Source organism: Rhinolophus sinicus, linkage group LG04 (genome assembly GCF_036562045.2).
Source record: "Rhinolophus sinicus isolate RSC01 linkage group LG04, ASM3656204v1, whole genome shotgun sequence".
Taxonomy (NCBI): Eukaryota; Metazoa; Chordata; class Mammalia; order Chiroptera; family Rhinolophidae; genus Rhinolophus; species Rhinolophus sinicus.
Window position 1 is genome coordinate 61,762,046 of NC_133754.1, and position 18,052 is coordinate 61,780,097.

Here is an 18,052-nt window from a genome sequence, read left to right on the forward strand (position 1 = left end):
AAGAGAGATAATATACTAGTGTACTATTTGCCTGTTTGAGGATAAAGAATGTAAGATTCTTGATTTGGGGGCTCTTTATTTCTTGTCTCTGGTGTCTAGTTTTCACTGTTATCTTGATTACTTGTATTCCCTGACTGGAGGAACCCAGCAAGCGCTGAAGGACTTCTTTAACACAGCTCAGACTAACATGTTTCCTACTTAAAAGACACAGAGCAATGAACTTTCCTTCCAGAGGCATTTATCATATATTTCTTTATTTATCACACCAGATCCAGTGGGATTGGATCAGCCTTTTGCTTCTTCTCAAATAATGTGGGCTTGCTGATCGACCACTAAGCAATGGGCATGAAAATGGCATGCTTCCATTTTTATTTTCCTTGTTCAGTCACCATCTCTGGAGATGCCTTATAAGTAGCAAGCTAGGAGCTTGTGGAGAATATCGGCAGGTCTAGTTTGACTTTGGATACGCAGAAACGTTGTACTTTATGGTCTCCTTCATGTTTGCCTTTCCATTTTCCTTCATGGTTTCGCCTAGATGTGTCTGAGGTAATGGTTTACCATTGTGAGTCAAAATGGCTTGTTTATAATCACTATCAAGAGTAGTTTTTGGCTCCAAAGAATGGACTAATGTATTTAAGGATTGTGTTGTCGTCTGTTCAACAGGAGGATAATTTATGTCTGTAGGTGCCTCTGATGTCAGTGGAATAATGTTTATAATTTCATTTGGACCTTGATATGAAGTATTACCCTTTTTGTAACAAGAAATGTTGAAAGGGACAGCACAGAACACAAGATCTGAGGGCAGAAGCTTAAACTCATTGGCTGGCCGAGTGATCACAAACCTGTAAGAAAAGGCAAAGATGAATCTGAGCCTCCGCAGCTGGAACAGTATGGCTACAGGCAATGGCCAAAGTAAGGCAGTCATTGGGCTGGGCCAAGGGAGGCAATGTTTTTTGCTTTGCTTTGCTTCATTGGTTTCTTGTGAATAGTAAATGTCTCTGAAATAGTGCAGTAGAAGAGGTCATACACTAGGAACTGGGAGACTGGCTTTGTCCCTGCCTCTGACACTAACCATCTCTGACTGTACCCATGGCATCTCCATTCTCTGGGCCTTGCTTTTCTCATTATCTTGTTGGGAGAGGGGTAGGGGAGTGGTTTGGACTGACATCTCTAATGGCCTTTCTGACTCTAGGTTTCTATGTTCTTAATATCCACTACAATAAAAAATTCCATTGGCACAATACTTAGCCACGCTTTGTCAAAACTGGAAGATTACTTGCACTCAGTTATTTCCATCCTGGCTTACACCTACCCTAATGCTTATGCCACCAACTTTCACACAGAATTTTGTGTGGTCAGTGAAAAAAAGAAACAAATATTAGACTAAAGTGCCTTTTGAAACCTTGACTGGTAAGTAAACAGTGAATGTCAATGAGTCCTAAAGAACACTTGGAGCCTGGACCTACATGGAAAGAAAGCAGGGAGGCAGGATGCCTCAGGACAATAGCAGGCACAGAGCAAATCCTTAATAACTGTGAGTTACATTAATTAATACACCAGTGTTCATGTCAGAATGCTGTGGCAGGATAACCTTTTAGGCCTTTCATCCTGCATTTCGTCATTGCTGCCCCGAATAATCACCTCTTCTTTCCTAAACACCAAACTCAATGAAACACTGACCTTCTTTCACTGAATAATCTTCCCACTTTTATCTTGCCCAGTGAGTGTTCTGTAACCTTTATAATATTCTCAACAAGATCTACTATAATCACATACTCCTTTTAAAACAGAAATATTATTTCCTTCCATGAGGTCTTCTCAAGTGTGGGCTGCACATTCTCCCAACTACCATGTTCCACAGGGTTTCCAGAGGTGTTGGGGAATGGGGATGGAATTCAGGGAGAAGGAGAAGGAGGGAGGGAGTGAGGGTGGCTGGGAGGGAAGGAGGGAGAGGGAGAGGGGGAGAGAGGGAGGGAGGGAGAGAGAGAGAGAGAGAGAGAGAGAGAGAGAGAGAGAGAGAGAGAGACCAGCATCATTCATGCTTCCTAATGCTGCTTCCAGAACATCACTCTTCCCCACCATCTTTGTGGTTAATATTCTACAGCCCTATCACCCTCCCTCTTGATTCATCAGTGTCATCTGTAGACCTCCATGTTTATTTAGGCCTTTGGCACTTGGGACACTTTTTCTTTCAAACTCTAGTGTCCCTGTCATCTTACATACCTGCAGTGTCTATGTGGTTTACAACTCCAACATCCAGACACATTCCTTTGACTTCTACTACCCAGTGATCTTTATCTCCTGGCCACAAACTGGATGTTATCATTTCCTGGCATGTCCCACCTCTAAAATCTTAGGCTTCAATATATCACTCTCTGACCACAACTTCTATCATTCTTTCTCTGTCATTCCCTTCCAGAATGACAGAGAAAGAGTACAGCTACTCTTCAGCTTCAGCAGGACCTCCGATCCTTTGTCCTTGCAGTTTAGTGTTGCACCCAGAAATCCACCGTAAGCCTCTTCTTCCACTCCTCTCAGTAGTTAATCTAAACTCTCACCTTTTTCTCAACTCCCTGTAATACTTCCTCCATCTTTGCTTTCATCAATGGCTATGCTTGTACTTCACTGAGAAAGACCAGTGTTACATAAAAACTCCCTTAAGTATACCTCTCATCTATAGCTATGTTTGTCTTGACATACACTCTTTTCCTTCTTTTCTCCTATGAGCAGAGAAATTGTCTTTCTTTCTATTCAAGACTACTCTGAGGAATTTGGCTTCCTTCCCCTTTCTCTTGGAACAGGTTCCATCAATCTATTTCTACTCTATTATTTTTAGTTTCTGTTCCTCTACTGAGTCTTGTCCATTCCCACTGTGAGCATCTTACTTTGGATCTACATTACTGGGTTGTCTGTAGACTGCATTCTCTTTTTTCCTCCTGCCCTCCACATACATTTCCTCTATCTCCCCCACTGCTATCATATTGATCTTTCTTTAAACTTAGATTTGAACATATCACTCCAATAATTTATATGTGCAAAGCACAGTGGCTAGAAAAGAGGCACTTAATAAATATTTACCCAATGAATCCAGTATAAAGCAAGTAAATCTTTCCAATGTGGACAGTGCCATCCAGCTTTAAAAAGATACACAGACATGGATGAGGGGTACATTACAAACAAGCAAACACCTGATTTAAAATCTGGATCTCTGTTTCAGTTTTCATTGGAGACAGAGACACCACTCTTACATGGATTACATCGGATCCTAATTACCAGGGTTGATTCCTGTCACTCATGTGCGTGCTTCCTTGTTCCTAAATCGTAATCCCCTCCCCCTGCACCCTTCTTTGCAACTGTCAACCTTGAGTTCTAGACTCCTCTTTCACATAGAACAAAGCAGCTGTGGCTTTTACAGGGGGCTGGCCGCGGTGGGCGCTTCCCATGCGGGCATACTCCCCTTTTGTGGTCTGGGTTGCACTCCTCTTCATCTATCACGCGGTATAAGCCAAGGCACAGGATTCCAAAATTATCTAATGAGCCACAGAAAACTTGCCCAAAGGTCTCTCTTGGCTGGAGAGAGAAGAGAAAAAAACAAAAGTCTGTAGGCCCTTTAATCAAGCAGTGACAGGCACTTATTGGAGTCATTTGGGACAAGTTTGGAAAACCTGAAAATATTTCTTAAGGTCTTTAGGGTGGTGGTGCCAAGTAGCTCGGAAGTGAGGTTTAGGATGAGCTGTGTGCATCTAATCCCAATGACTTTTTATCTTTCTGGTCTTTCAGGATCCTCTGGTGGGTGTGGTGTGGCATGTCATTATGCTGTGTTGATCACCACTGCTGTTTTGGTAACCATTAATAAGCAACAGGTTGGAAAATCCCATATGCAGTGTATGTAAGTAGCTGGGATGTCAAGTGACCTCCAGAGAGTGACCTTCCTGTCCCACTCGACAGCAGATTATAGCCCTGAGCACTCGTCTTGAGATTGCTCTCAGGCTATAGCCAACAAGGGCATTGCATGTGGACAACAGGTTCAAAAGCAGCAGCTAATAGGATCAGTGAATTTAAAAAAAAAAAGAAAAAGGTCTGGTCAGTTCTGTGTGTGACTCCTCAGGGTAAAGAACAAAGTGAGGACAAGACCTAAGTCGCGAAAGGAAGGACACGTGTGTTGACCAGTCCACTGTCACCTCGGATACCAACAGGAAGTTGCCGATGGCAGTTGTCCTGGGCATATAGGAGTTATCACTCAAGACAACCATAGGTGAGGAACCCAGGACCACAGAAGTACAAAGGACTCAACCATACCGAGGGAATTCTGGAATGTTGTTTGCACCTGGAAGGGAGATGACAGAGCATGGGGCTTGCCTTTTGCAGTATTTGTCAAGACACACCAGGCACAGAGGCGTGGAAGAGCCTGCTCCTTGTGAAGGGGTTCTGCTGGTGTCCTCTGAACCAACAAAAGGTATTTCCTTACAAAAGTCTGCCCCTACAATTACACTGGTGAGCTAAATGCAGTGTTAATGTCAACTAAACCAAAAGGCACCACGCTGAGAAGTAAATTACTTGCTCCTAGGATAGAACTCTACTCTGATCCCCAAATGTCCAGATGTTCCACTGGAATCTGCCATCATGGTTCACTTCTCTCTTGCTATAATCTACTGTTCACGAGCTCACTGGGCTAAGAAAACTCAAGCATTGTTCAATGTCTAGCCCAGTCAGTTTCTTAGACCCAAACACAGAATCCTTAATGCCTGATTTTAGTTGACCTGATCAGATTTCTTTAGTGGTTCCGGTATAAGAAGAGTGGGAAGACCTATGTCAGGCTGCCTTAGAAGCAGCCCTGCTTTGCCACTGGCAGACAATGTGGTCTCAGGTAAGTACTTGTTTCTCTGGGCCTCAGCTTCTTGATCTATTCAGTGGGATTAATAACGATACCTACTACGTAAAACCTTGGACAGATTAAGTGAAAAAAAAAAAAAAAAAGCAGACAGGCACAGGGGAAATGCTCAGTAAATATTAGCTGTTACACTTATTAATAATACCCTTGTTGGGGTACAAGTTTTTGGACCTCTCTGATTCTTGCTGTGGACTTGGATTTTTTTATATGGAAGACGGGGATAATAACAACTTTGTCTACCTCCTGGAGTTGTTATAACACATGTGAAAATGCACTGCAAATTATAAAGTACTCTAAGTTGTAGTAATTTCTTGTTACTATTAATGTTAATATTTCTGTGCTATAGGCCATTTCAAAACCCAAATAGCCTGGACCATTTTCAAAAACTTAGAGAGAGAAGGAAATGGGAAATTCTATTAAGAGTAGACTCACTTGAATGTCTGACAAAATGGTTTTGTTTAAGGGCAGAAGCCCCAGCTTACACCGCTTTCTTCCAGACATATTTGTAGTGCTGCAGTCAGTTGGCCCATAGAACTTATCTTTAGCCAAATGTTGTTCCATCTGGGAACTTGTCCCTCCTGTCACCAGCATCTGAAGTAATTCCAGGACGTGGTAATTATAGAAGGCCTGGAAAACAAGGACAGGCCATGTGTGAAGTCAGAAAAGCCAACACGTAAATGGTGGGGGCGTACAGTCTTAGAGATTGCTTGGGCATTCCTGCTTGAAATAGACCCAGTGATGCAAAGCAGTCTCTCTCATTATTATTATTAAATCAACTAAAAGCTGGCACTTTGGATGGGGCATTGAGTTAGGCAAAGTGCAGAGAAAGGAAGACTGACCCAGTTCCTGCTCCTTTGGGGCTTACGCTATAACAGAAGAAAAAAACTGGGTAATTATACTGCCACCAAAGAAGTCCTCTCTTCCAAAACTGACCAGAAGAAGACATCAGGCCACAGAAATCCTAGTAATCTTCAACATACATTTGAAAATATGTATTTGATGAGATTTCTGTAGATTTTTCTTGAGGGGACTACTGATATTGTCATCTATACTTGAATCTTCTGGTTATGAATCTACTTATTTTCCTTTTGATTGTGACCTACTTGAGGACAAATATGGATTTAGGTCATATTAATATTTAGATCTCCCATCAGTCTTATCCTGTACTTCACAGATTATAATTATTGAATAAATGAATGGAATTTTAGAATCTTTGGCATCAAAATGAAACCAAAGGAGGACATGTGCGCCAATTTCTGATTTGGAGACTATTTCGAGTCTGCATAACCCTAGTCATGTTCTGAAACTCCTTTTCCAAAGGATTCTTACCTCATTCAGTACAGACTAGGCATTGCCAGGCATATAAATAACAGTGTAATATATTACCCATTAGATTTTCTCAAACCTACTGAATATATAATGTGTTAAATTTTCTACCCTTTGTCATCTGTTAGAGTTTGAGTCCAGTAGAAATGAGCATCCATACATTTATATATTACCTATATAAAAGTCAATAATGTTTTTTATTATAAGTAATAGGAATGACTTCAGTTGTTATTTTTGTAAAACATTTAACATTTACTTTCTCTACTCCCAAATTCAGGGACTTATCTTCTAAAGCCTGGGTTATGATGGGGACCTTTTTACTACTCTTCCTTGTTTTTCTTCTCATTTGCAACTCATTATGTAAAATGCTTCCAGAGAGATTCCCTAGAAACAAATCACATCATGCCGTCCACCTCCTGAAACGTTCGGTGTCATATCTCTGCTGTAAAAGCAAGCTCATCTCCTCCAGGAATGGTCCCTCCAGTACACAATGGTATGTGTAGTTGCTCAAACTATACATTTGCTCTTTTATGCCTTTACTTTAGAACATCTGGTTCCTCTCTCATCAGCTTGGTAAGCTCTGTGCCGGCCTCCTCCTCAGAATGAAGTTTTCCTTTCTTTGTGATCCCACGGCCACTGACTTTTATTCTGTTTAGTAGTTTGTCTGAAACACACCTGAGTTCAAGTCTTGGACTGGCACGGCCTTGCTGCATACCTTTGGATGATTCATGTGTTCTCTCTCAGCAACAGTCTTATACTCTTTAAGGCTGATATAATGATACCTAACTATCTCTAAACATTGTTTGCCGGATGAAACGCGATACACAGCACACATTACTGAATTCTGTTCTCTTCAACACTGGCTCTCGTGTATCTGGATCACCAGGAGTGATACTCATGAGTGCAGATTTCTGGGATCCCAGATCTACTGGATCAGAATTTATGGACAGGAGTGGGAATCAGAATTTAAAGGTCATATTTGGTGGTTCTGACATTGGTAGTCCTCAGGTCCTACTCTGAGCAACACTTTAAGTTATGTGCTCTTGCAGAAAGGATGCACTATGTCAACTTAACATCCCTGCCCTCAGAGTGCACTGAACAAGGCACTGTTCAAAAGCTGTAAGAATACTGACTGCAAATGAAAGTTGATTTTTAAGAAATGAACAACATGTTGCTAGTAAAACATAGAGGCCATTGGGACAAGGTGACCTAGGAAATAACACAATCTATATAACTTTCATAGTATTTTTCAGGTTAGAAGATGACTTCAAATGCCTCCTCCACCCTGAGTGATGGCCTCCTCCTTAAATTGCTCCTCTGTTCCCTCCCACTACCACTCAAAGTGTGCTTATGGAATCAGCTCCCTGAAATCCAGGAGGGAACAGAGGACATACATCTAGGTTGAGCCACAATCCGTTTAAAAACAAGTGGCCATCGTGTAGAGTGATCAAACAATGCTGTTAGAATAATTCACCACTGATTAAAGAAAAGGAGTAAATTCTAGGGTTATCCTGGTGTCAAACGCACTAAGGAAACATGTACTTTACATATTTAACTGACAGAGGCTTAGCTTTTGAATATATCATTCCCTCAGTTTTGACATCAAAAGGACTGCAATTCTATATTGGGGAAAATAATGGGATTTACATGTCATCCTTACTCTGTGGGCTCACCTCATATTTTTATCATTTGGGGTTCTATGGTATTGGCCTTATTGGTCTCTTTTTTCTCTTCTCCCTCCTTCCCTCCCTCCCTCCCTTCTTTCCCTCCCTCCTTCCCTCCCTATTTCCTTCTTTCCTCCTTTTTTTTCTTTTTTCTTTCTCAAGGAAATACCTAAATTGAAATGTAATCCGATTGACTAGGATTTAGACTTCCAATGTCAGAAAATGTTGCAGCCCAAAGAGTTTTAACTGTTACATAGTGACAATGAAGCTTGAGGTCTCTCTTATAACTTAGAATATTAATTAATAACATGGATACTAACATTTTATCCACTTGCTGATTATTATTCTGAGAATCTCAAAAGGCCTTATGACCAAACATTCTTTGAGAAATTCTTCTAATTGAGACTAAGACTATATGATAGGAAAACTGCAACGAACCCGAAGAGTAACCTTGAGAAAGTCATGTAACTTCTGTGGGCCTCACTTTCCTTATAAAGGAAAATGCTCTGTAATTCATGCCCAGTCCTGAAGTTCTATTATTGTAAAGCTCTATGGGAATCCTGCTTATGGGTCTGAGTGCCTCTCCATATTTTAATTTTTATAGCACTGAACTGAGAGAAGATTAAAAGTGAATCTGAATTATTCCTTACAGGCATGTTTCTCCAATTGGGGCAGGAGTTTACAGTAGTATACTAGGAGATACTTGAAGCCATAGTATCAAACGAATCAGGAGATTTGGAGGGGAAATCTTTTATTTTATGTTGAAAGAAAATCACAGGCATATCGGGAAGGAAGGAAAAAAAAAACTGCATGAAAATCTGAAATAAAACTTCAGCATTTCTGAGCAGTGGCAAGTTCACACCAGCTTATTCAGAGTTTGTTTTATTCTCAGGGCTTGCATGTTCATTCTCCTTTGTGTTTCTTAAAGGCGACTAGGAGCAAAAGGTGGAGATGCACTGTTAAGTTTTCTGAGTACTCGTGAGAAGGAAGAGGCCCCTTCAGTATTAGGTTGGGGATACAGTCCACCAAGACTGGAGTCAATAGACTGGTGATCTCATCTTGTTTCAGAAACTGCTGAGGTGTTAGCCATCTTTTCGCTGAGGGAGTCTGTTCTGAATCTATCTGAATTTGAGCCTTGCCTTACTGTATAGTATGGGCGTCAGGGAAACAAACACTTTAATCGAATTATAACCTCTGACTGTGCAGCACTGCAAACACACCTCTTGATGCTTTGAGTTGGGCAGCAGGAGGGAAGAGCCAAAGCAGGAAGCTGTTCTTTGGTGAGGGGAAATTGTGGGACAGAAAGGACATGTAAAATGGGGCAGAATGGCTGTCAGCTGTCTCCCGTACAGGACTCCTGACCAGAAACTGGAAACCTGTCTCGGAAAAGAGGAGAACAGGATTCTGGTTCTTCTATTTTATGTCTCTCTGTTTGTCATACAGTCTAACCTCTTGGGAGTGATTTTCAAAGTCTTAACAGCAGAAATCCTTCTCCAAATCAAATCTTACACAGGAACCTCCTACACGACACAGATGAGAGTAGAGTTGTCCCGACAGGTGGGAAGATGTAGGTGAGCATGGTGGGTGCATCCTGGTCTCATTCTCCCTGCCTGGCTCCTCAGCAACCCTGGAGCACTCTGGGATATGGCTCCTCTCAGCAGAACTTCAATATCAATGCATTGGAAAAATAGTGTGGTGAGCAATGAGAAGGCCAGGTGCTGACTCTATTAGCAAGCTCATGTTTCCTCAGCTTATTACGTATTCATTTGTTTCAGCCCTTCTCTGCCCATTCTGCTCTTCCCACCAACTCTAAGCAGAATCTGTGACTCTGTTCCTGCCTGTGGGCCAGTGGAGTTTCATTACAGCTCAAATTTAATTTAAGGCACAAAGCTGCCTGCCATCTAGGAAATCTCTGACGAGAACTGGGACTTAAAGTCATCAAAAATGTTTCCTGTAGACAGGTCCAGTTCATCAAAAGTCACCTCCTGCCTGACACAGGAGTCATTAATTATAGGCAAGGTAATTGACGTATCAATGACAATGTTTCAAAACCCTTTCCACGACAGAGCCACCTTCCCAGAAAAGGATCCCCTTCAGTACATCTCTCCCTGGCTAAATGCTGCTTAACCCTTTAGGAAATTCAGTCTCCCAGCTTGTTAAACTATCATCGATGCATCATTCTCTGAGAACCCTATGGGATTTATGGGACCCATTCTCCTCTAAGGCTTAGTAGGGGCAGAGCCCAGGGCAACTTAATTTCCTCAGTACCAAAAGGGACTGATGCCACGAGGGGGATGTATGTGCCCCAGCCACACTCCCCTAAAAGTGCAAACTGCACTTTTGAGGCACACATACAATTCAGGAATGATGTCTCTTCTACATGGAATTCCAGGAGGCAGCAAGTCTGTCACATTGTGCTCAGAGCCCTGTGCATTTAAGCATCTGTATAAAGATCTTTAGTCATTGTGCAGCCCTTTCTTTGGAAAATGCCGGCAGGAGCAGTCTGTGAGGCAGTGGGTTACAAGGATTTCCTTTGGAGGAGTTCTTGCGGCCATTCACACATGCAGATTTTGTGAGTTTTAGTAAAGTTCCTTGAACACACCAGGACAGATCCTACCTCACTGCCCTGGCCCTTCTCCCCTCTGCATGGAGAGTTTCTTCCCCAAAGGTCACAATGGCCTGCACTCTCCCCTCCTCCAGACTCGATGTGTGTGCCACCTTCCCAGTGCTGTCTTCCCTGGCAACGCTATTGAAACCTGCAACTGCTTCCCCAAACCCTACATTTCCTACGTCACATCATCTTAGCCCCTATATCTATCTGACATACCTTATCTGACATATCCTTCCTTATTTATCATGTGTATGTCAATTTCTTCCATTAGCATGAGCTCCACATGGGTAAAGACTTTTGTCTGTTTCATCTCTGCTGTGTCCCCAGCACCCAGAAGAGTAGCTGTTTGGTAGGTATTTGTACAATGAATTCATTCTACTTATAGAAATCCTATAATTGATACAAGAGATCTACTCAGTGGCCAAGAGGGGCTGAGAGCTGAAAAACAACCAGAGTCAAAAATCCACCCCAAGGGAGGGCAATGCGGGGGGAGACTTGACTTAGCTATGAACAAAACTCACACCACCAAAGGCCAAAGCTTTTTCCTTGAACTCCCTGTCTCTTTATGGCTGATTTCTGTGTAAGCTTTTGGGGATATTTGAGAGAGAAGAGAAAATAGTATCTCCTAAGCTCTGATACCAAAGGGCCAGGTCTGCTGAGATGCACTTGAAGCGGAAAGGCAGGTACTCAGCAGCTTACCTGCTCAATCCCCCTGGTATCAAATGTTCCAGCTCTTAAGTATTTAATTTTGAAAATGTGAAGATTTGGCTGCCTTTGTCAGGTAGTGGTGAGCAAAGATGAAATATTGTACGTGAACAAGCTTTTTTGAAAAAATCAAAGAGAATTTGGAATTGTGAGACATTAGCATCATCTACCCACGCCCTCAGCCATCCGCTCTCCCCTCTCCTAAGGGCTTGGTCCTGGAGGCTCCTCAGCTGAGCTGCACTTACTGTGGCCAGGAGGGAATCCAAGAAACTGCCAGAAAAGACAGCGCCTGTGGAAAAGGAAGTGCTGAGATGCAGGCTTGTTCCTGAGAGATGCCCTTCCATTCCACCAAGCTGTTCAATAAAGTGGATGTTGGAAGGATTTTCTGCAAGACAAAAGGGGCAAACAGGAAAGACAGGCAGGCAAGGTTAAGAATATGGGAACTGCCACACAAGGCAGAGAATGGGGCGACCACTTGATCAAAGGATTTTATGCCTACTTTGGGGTCAATGTGGGAGCTGCCACTACTTCAGTACATTTTTCTTCTTCCCAAGTATTTTCTTCATTCCTTAAGGATGTATATCCCTCTCAGATACCTTCATCATCAAGGGGACACCTTTGTACTTCAGGTTCAGTTTCTCCATGCAAGTGTCCTGATTGTCACCCTTATGTAATGTATCTTTCAAACCCGGACACTTTTGGAAGTAAAAGGGAGATTTCTTAATAACTGCACTAGGTCAATAGGCATAAACAGGAATATGTGATCACCCCAGTTAGTCTTTTTAATAAGACTGTGCCATAGATGGCTTGGTATTTACTTGTGGTCCTAGATTGTCTGGGTCCAGAATGAGTTAAAACAGTACCTCTCAAAATCTAATGTGTATATGAATTGCCTGGGGGAGCTTGTTAGAATACAGACTCTGATTCTCTGTGTCTAGGGTGGGGCCTGAGATTCCACATGTCCAACAAGCTTCCAGATGCTGTTGATGCTGCTGATTCATGGACTACAGTTTTAGTAACAAGGAGTCAAAGAAAGATGCTGAGGCCAGTGTAGTAGTGGCCATATTATCCATTAGCATACCTATACTGGCCCAGGACAGCAACTCAGACCCCTGTAGGAAGGCTTTGAAGTGAACCCAACTGGTCATGTGTGGGAGTGACAGCAGAGGTACAGTCTGGCTTGGTTCTAAGACTATTGCTTTAGAAATGTTTGCACAGAGAATAGCATTGGAAGACAGAGAGGATATTTCTCAGTGGAATAAAGAGAAATCATGTTTACTGCCCATTATAAGAGATTCTGGTTCCTCTCCTATAAAGTAATCCACAGTAGGTAGAGGTATCACTTGGCCCTTTTCATGTCATCCTGTGGCAACCAGCACAGAAATGATGATACTCTGGCTATAGCATTGCTGTGAGTAATAAACTATTCTTTGTCTCTGACCTAGTGGTCTTGTGTCTTCTGCCAGCATCCATGAAACTGTGGCAGGTTAACTTGCTAGTTTGCAAGTAGCATAAAGTCTTAGACATTTTACAGTTCTTGAAAGTCACATTATAGATCAAAACAAAATCTATTGGACACAAACTCAAAACACATTCCTAACTAAGACTGGATTACTCCCTAATTCTTTAAATTATTCCTTAGTAAGTTTGGCAGAAGTGATGTACTGCTGGTATTAGTAAATAATCTTCTTCCAAGAACTATATATTTTTATAAAAGATGAGCAAAGTATGACTAATATCAAACCACATTTCCTATGAACACATCATTTCCTCTCCTTGCATCACCAACCCCGAACACACACACACATATCCCAGGAGCCCTTGTCCAGGTCTTGCTGTGTCATCCTAAACCAGTGGCCTCAGTTTTCCTAGCCATTTTCCTGCAGGCCACTGTACATTCTGTACCAAAGTGCTGGCAGTCAGATCTGCAGCTCTCATGTCATTGTGACCCTTTCCAGCCAAAGAACAAAAAACAGTGAGCTGGCAGGTGATTTGTTAAGCTAATTTGACAAGGGCCTTCTGCTGCCAGAAATCTTCAGCTAAACAAAGCTCTGAGTCCCTCAAGAGTGACCAGATGCACCTCTGGGCCAGGGAGCCCCTGACTGGCCCCGTCCCAGCCACTCTAACTCTTCCATTACAGTCTTCTAATCAGTGTCCTTAGTGTACATACACCTCAGGGTTAAAGACGGTTCAAAAGGATAGAGAAGTAAAAATAAACTATAAATGAAAACTGCAGCCAACAGTTTCAAGGTACATAGGTACAAATAGGCTGGCTGACACTGGCCAGGATCAAGCAATCTGAGATCTTCAAAGCTGAATTTGCAGAGCTGCTGCTCCAGGATCCAGGGTAACTAGACTATTTTCTACCTGCTGTACAGTCACTCCCAGATCACGTGGTACTGTCACCTACTGATTCCTCTCTGTGCCCCTGCTTCATTTCTGGAACTAAGAGGTGTGTTCATCTAGTTTGGTATAAGTTTCACTCAGCTTATATAGTCTAGGTCAGAAAACACCCATTAAGAATGTTGCTATACTATGGAATCCACTCAAATCACATGCATAAGACCAGCTTCACAGAGATATCTTTGAGTTGGTCCATTCTGTTAAAGCAACTGCTCCCCTCTTAGGGATCTTCCCCTTTTTTCATCATTATTATCAGTGTTATATCCCAGTATGTCCCCTAATGCCTCACAAATGCATCCCCAATGCACACAGCACCTTCCCTACCCTGCTCTCTATTCTCAGAGCTTCTCAAACCTAGGAACGTTTCATATAGGTGCATTTTCCATAAGACGTTGGTAAGAGATAACAATTTATTCTGGTATTTCAGCATAAAGTATTTCCATTTTAGAATAGTGCCACTCAGGTCCAGGATAAGATTACATGGGGAGACACCTGGGACGCAAAATTGAAGGACCCCAAGAGCAAGCATCTCCTTGACGTCTGGACCCTGGGCACCTCACTTGCCTTGCCCCAGTGCTAGCCCTGGGATCACTACAGGAAAGGCAGGCGCCTGACCTAATGTCTCTGGTACAGGGCCAGCCTTTCTAGCAGCCATCAAGTCCATGTTGCCTCCCACGGGAGAGTCCCTCGGAATAAGGATGAGCCAGTGGGGATCTCCCTCTCCGGCTAACTGGAAGAGCACAGAAGGCAGATGCTATTCCTGCACGCAGAGATGTAACAGGCTCTGCTAGGTGATGTCACCACTAGGGTACTGTCCAGTCAGGCATTTTGTACTCTCTGTGCCTCCTTCTGCTTCCTCAGTCCTTTGACTGTGGACTTGAACAAGAACCTTGAGACATCAATTATGGATTATAGATGTCTCCCTTGAATTTTGTCCTTGAAACACAACTTACGGAGTTCAGTGAGGATGGGGATTCTTCGGTATTTTGATTTCCCACCACATCCACCAGTGTACTGTGAAATCCCCTCTGTGGACACAGACAACAACAAAGAAGAAAAGAGATTGATAAATGCAAACAAAGTGGTTTGCAAAACGTGACAAGGATATAGACACACACCACATAACTCGGTGCTTTATGTTAGTAAAGTTACTCTCATACCCAAATCCCAAATCCTTTACAATATTTAGGGGAAAAAAAGAAAAAAAAAGAAAAGAAATTGGGGCAACCTCAGGTTCTCCTTTTGAACATGGTGTGTGTGTGTGTGTGTGTGCGTGTGTGTCTGTGTGTGTTCTAAATGGCACTTCCAACGAATTACAAAAAAGATAAAGCTCTACAGGTCCTTGCTACTGACACGATAAGTAAAACATGCTGACTGTCCGCAGCGTGGGAGCGCTGGGTAATGGTTCAGGCAGGCAGTAGCCCTCAGCACACCCATTTGCTTATAGAACTTCTAGGAAACTGAATACATAGGTGGTGCTGCTCCATGGCAGCATCTGATAACATTGCAGCTGGTTTCTGGATGCTGGTGCTATCTGCCTCTTTGAGATCTTCTCTGGGCTGAGATGCTAACCCACGTATGTCCTCTTTCTTCATTAGCAGAAATGTCTGCCTCCCATCTCTTGTTGGTCCATTCCAACCGTGAGTGCCTTGAGAGTTCCTTAAAAACTGGGGTGGGATGTCACTAGGGCCTTTGCCCTTTGTGCTTAGTTTATAGACAGATTTCCCTCCTGTATTAGGAGGTAAGACCATTCATTTACCTCTGTGAGCCTTGGCTCCAAAAGAGAGACGACACACAACACTGGCCTGAAACAGCTTTATCAGGCAGTGAACTACAAAGAGTTTCAAAATCAAGCATGATACCAGAGTTTTGGTGTCCAAGTTAAAGTAGAAAATGTAAAGAAAGTAAAGGGAAGAGAGATATGGGAAGCTGGGATCCAGTTAAAAAACAGAAAGAAAGGAAGGAAGGAAGGAAGGAAGGAAGGAAGGAAGGAAGGAAGGAAGGAAGGAAGGAAGGAACAAACACAATTCATCAGAAGTTATGCTTTAAAACTGTTGGTTACCTTTCTTAACTTTTCTGAGAAGGCTAGTAACAGGGAAAAAATACTGTGCAAGTTAAAATTCTGCTTGCAATTAAAATTCCATGCTGCCTTGGAAGAGGGTGAAATATTTAGAGCGCCCTCTGTTTACTGAGCCAGGTAAATGGTAGGGAGGAGACTGAGATGTGAAATGAATGGAGTGAACAGGTAGGTGAGTCAGCCTAGAGACAGACAAAGGGAGGGCGGTGGGATGGGGGAAAAGAACAAATCCAAAAGGAGATTTTGTGATGTACTGCAATATTTACCACCTCTTCCATCGCCCCAAGGAATATTCGGTAAAAGAGCCACTTCCTGTTAATGGGAAGTAGAACTGGAGCTATTTCTGAGAAGCACTAAAATTCTGAGTCATGCTTCAAGATAAATTTGGGGGGAAAAACTGAAACTGCACAGTAAGAGCCCAATGCATTTGGTTTACAGATAGAGCTGGTGGTGACCTTAGGAATTTAGGTGAGGAAATGGAAGCTTAGAGGGCTAGCTTTGTTCACACAGCTGTTTCCGAGGAAGGTTGGACCTTGAGGGTAGTAGGCTAAGTGAAGTAAGTCAGATGGAAAAGGACAACAGTCATATGATTTCACTCATACATAGAATATAAAACAAACTAAAACAAAACAAAAACACCCCAAACAACAACAAAAAGAAACAAATGAACACACAAAACAAACACAAGGGCACAGATACAGATACCAGATTGATGGTTACCAGAGGGGTCGGGGGTGGGAGAGTGCAAAACGGATAAAGGGGATTAAATGTATGGTGAGGAATGTAAACTACACTTTTGGTGGTGAGCATGCTATAGTGTATACAGATAATGAATTATAATGTTGAACACCTGAAACTTATATAATGTTATAAACCAGTTACCTCAATAAAATTTAAAAAATGGAGGGTTGACATCAAGATTAGAGATCATATATCGTAATTCACTGGTAAATCTTATTTAGGAGGAGATCTGGATACGTTAAACTGTTTTCCCTTTAAAACGTCTCTAGGATTTCTATAATGCAGGCAGTCCTGGGGGAACTGAGATCCTACTTTATTCTCAGAAGTGTGCAAGACGCTTTATCTGCTCTATGCTCCTTTTCTTCCTTCTTGACATCAATCTATCCTTCCTTCCTTTCTTTCTTCTACAAATATTAAAAGAGTAGCTAATGCATGCTAGGACTGTGAAGAGCCTCTGCCCCAGTTACATAACATGTTACCAGTACAAAATATTTTCAGATAGTGATGAGTACTTTGAAAAACAAAACAAAGCAAAACAAAGCAGACTTTTAGGGTCTAGTGATTGAGGTGGAGAGGTATTTTCAGGTAGGGTTTGAAGAGAGGCTTCTCTGACTTGGAATGGAGTCCTGAGAGGTGAGAAAAACCCATCCAGGCAGAGGGAATGGGCTAAGGGACTTAAGATGGGAAAGAATCAGTATAAACAGGATGAAATGGGAGAAAATGCACACTCCCTACTGGCCTGCAAGAACCTACATGATTTACCTATAAGTGTCATGAGTTATCATTATAGGGTTTAAAGTAGGGAACTGACGTGATCTGATAAATATTTGTAAAAGATCCCTCTGGCTGCTTGAGCAGTAGAAGCTGTAGAGAGATAAGAATTACACCAGGGTCATAACAAATCTGTGAATCCAGAATAGTTAGATCACCTTCGAAAATGAGGAAACTGCCTCAGGGTTTACATAACTTGCCCAAGATTAAATGGCGTATGGATGGGTTTTGATACCCCAATCAGCATCAACTTCAAAGCCCATGCCCTTTTCAGAGCTACTTTGTAGCCCGATTAAAATACACAATGTTTGGCTGGCATTTTCAGTTAAAAATGAGCTCAGTTTCCCTCAGAGAGGAAATTTTCCTTTGAACTCCACTTTTTAAATTCCAGTTCCCTCTAAAGAGGGGTTTGGAATAGCCAGACTTTCAGAGTTAAATATTCTTATCGGATACAGATAAGTCCATATTAACTGAAGTGACTGCTGGAATATTTGCTTCTGACACAGGCTGAAGGACAGAAACTGAATTTCTGTCTTAACTTTATCTTTTCTTGTAGAGCAATGGTTAATTTGAATGTGTCAGATCATAGCCTGGGTACATTTTACTAATGTCAATATTTTTGTTACCTAATAGTACACAGTATTATACCTGAAATCTTCCAGGCTGACAGGGTGCTATTACAAAAGATTGCTTAATTGTAGATTACTACTGTACATTTAAATTTCAGTAGCATATTAAGTTGTCAGACTTAATTACCATTATATGTTTAGATTATGCCACAGATTATTTAGTTCAGTACCTACGTTTGCCAACCTGTTCTCCTTGTGACATGACAGGGCAGTAATTAAAGCATCAGTGAAAAC

The 18,052-nt window shown here is 42.1% G+C and overlaps 1 protein-coding gene across 1 annotated transcript in view; it reads right to left on the reverse strand.

Annotated features, from left to right (window-relative positions):
- Positions 1-448: 448 nt before the first annotated feature.
- KCNU1 (potassium calcium-activated channel subfamily U member 1) overlaps positions 449-18,052 on the reverse strand; it is a 119,353-nt gene continuing 101,749 nt past the window's right edge. Inside the window, exons 23-27 of the mRNA XM_074331502.1 lie at positions 14,554-14,628; positions 11,443-11,582; positions 5,324-5,518; positions 3,446-3,570; positions 449-842 (exon numbers count right to left, since the gene is read on the reverse strand). Of these exons, the coding sequence (XP_074187603.1) occupies positions 449-842; positions 3,446-3,570; positions 5,324-5,518; positions 11,443-11,582; positions 14,554-14,628 (929 nt within the window). The remainder of the gene's footprint in view (positions 843-3,445; positions 3,571-5,323; positions 5,519-11,442; positions 11,583-14,553; positions 14,629-18,052) is intronic.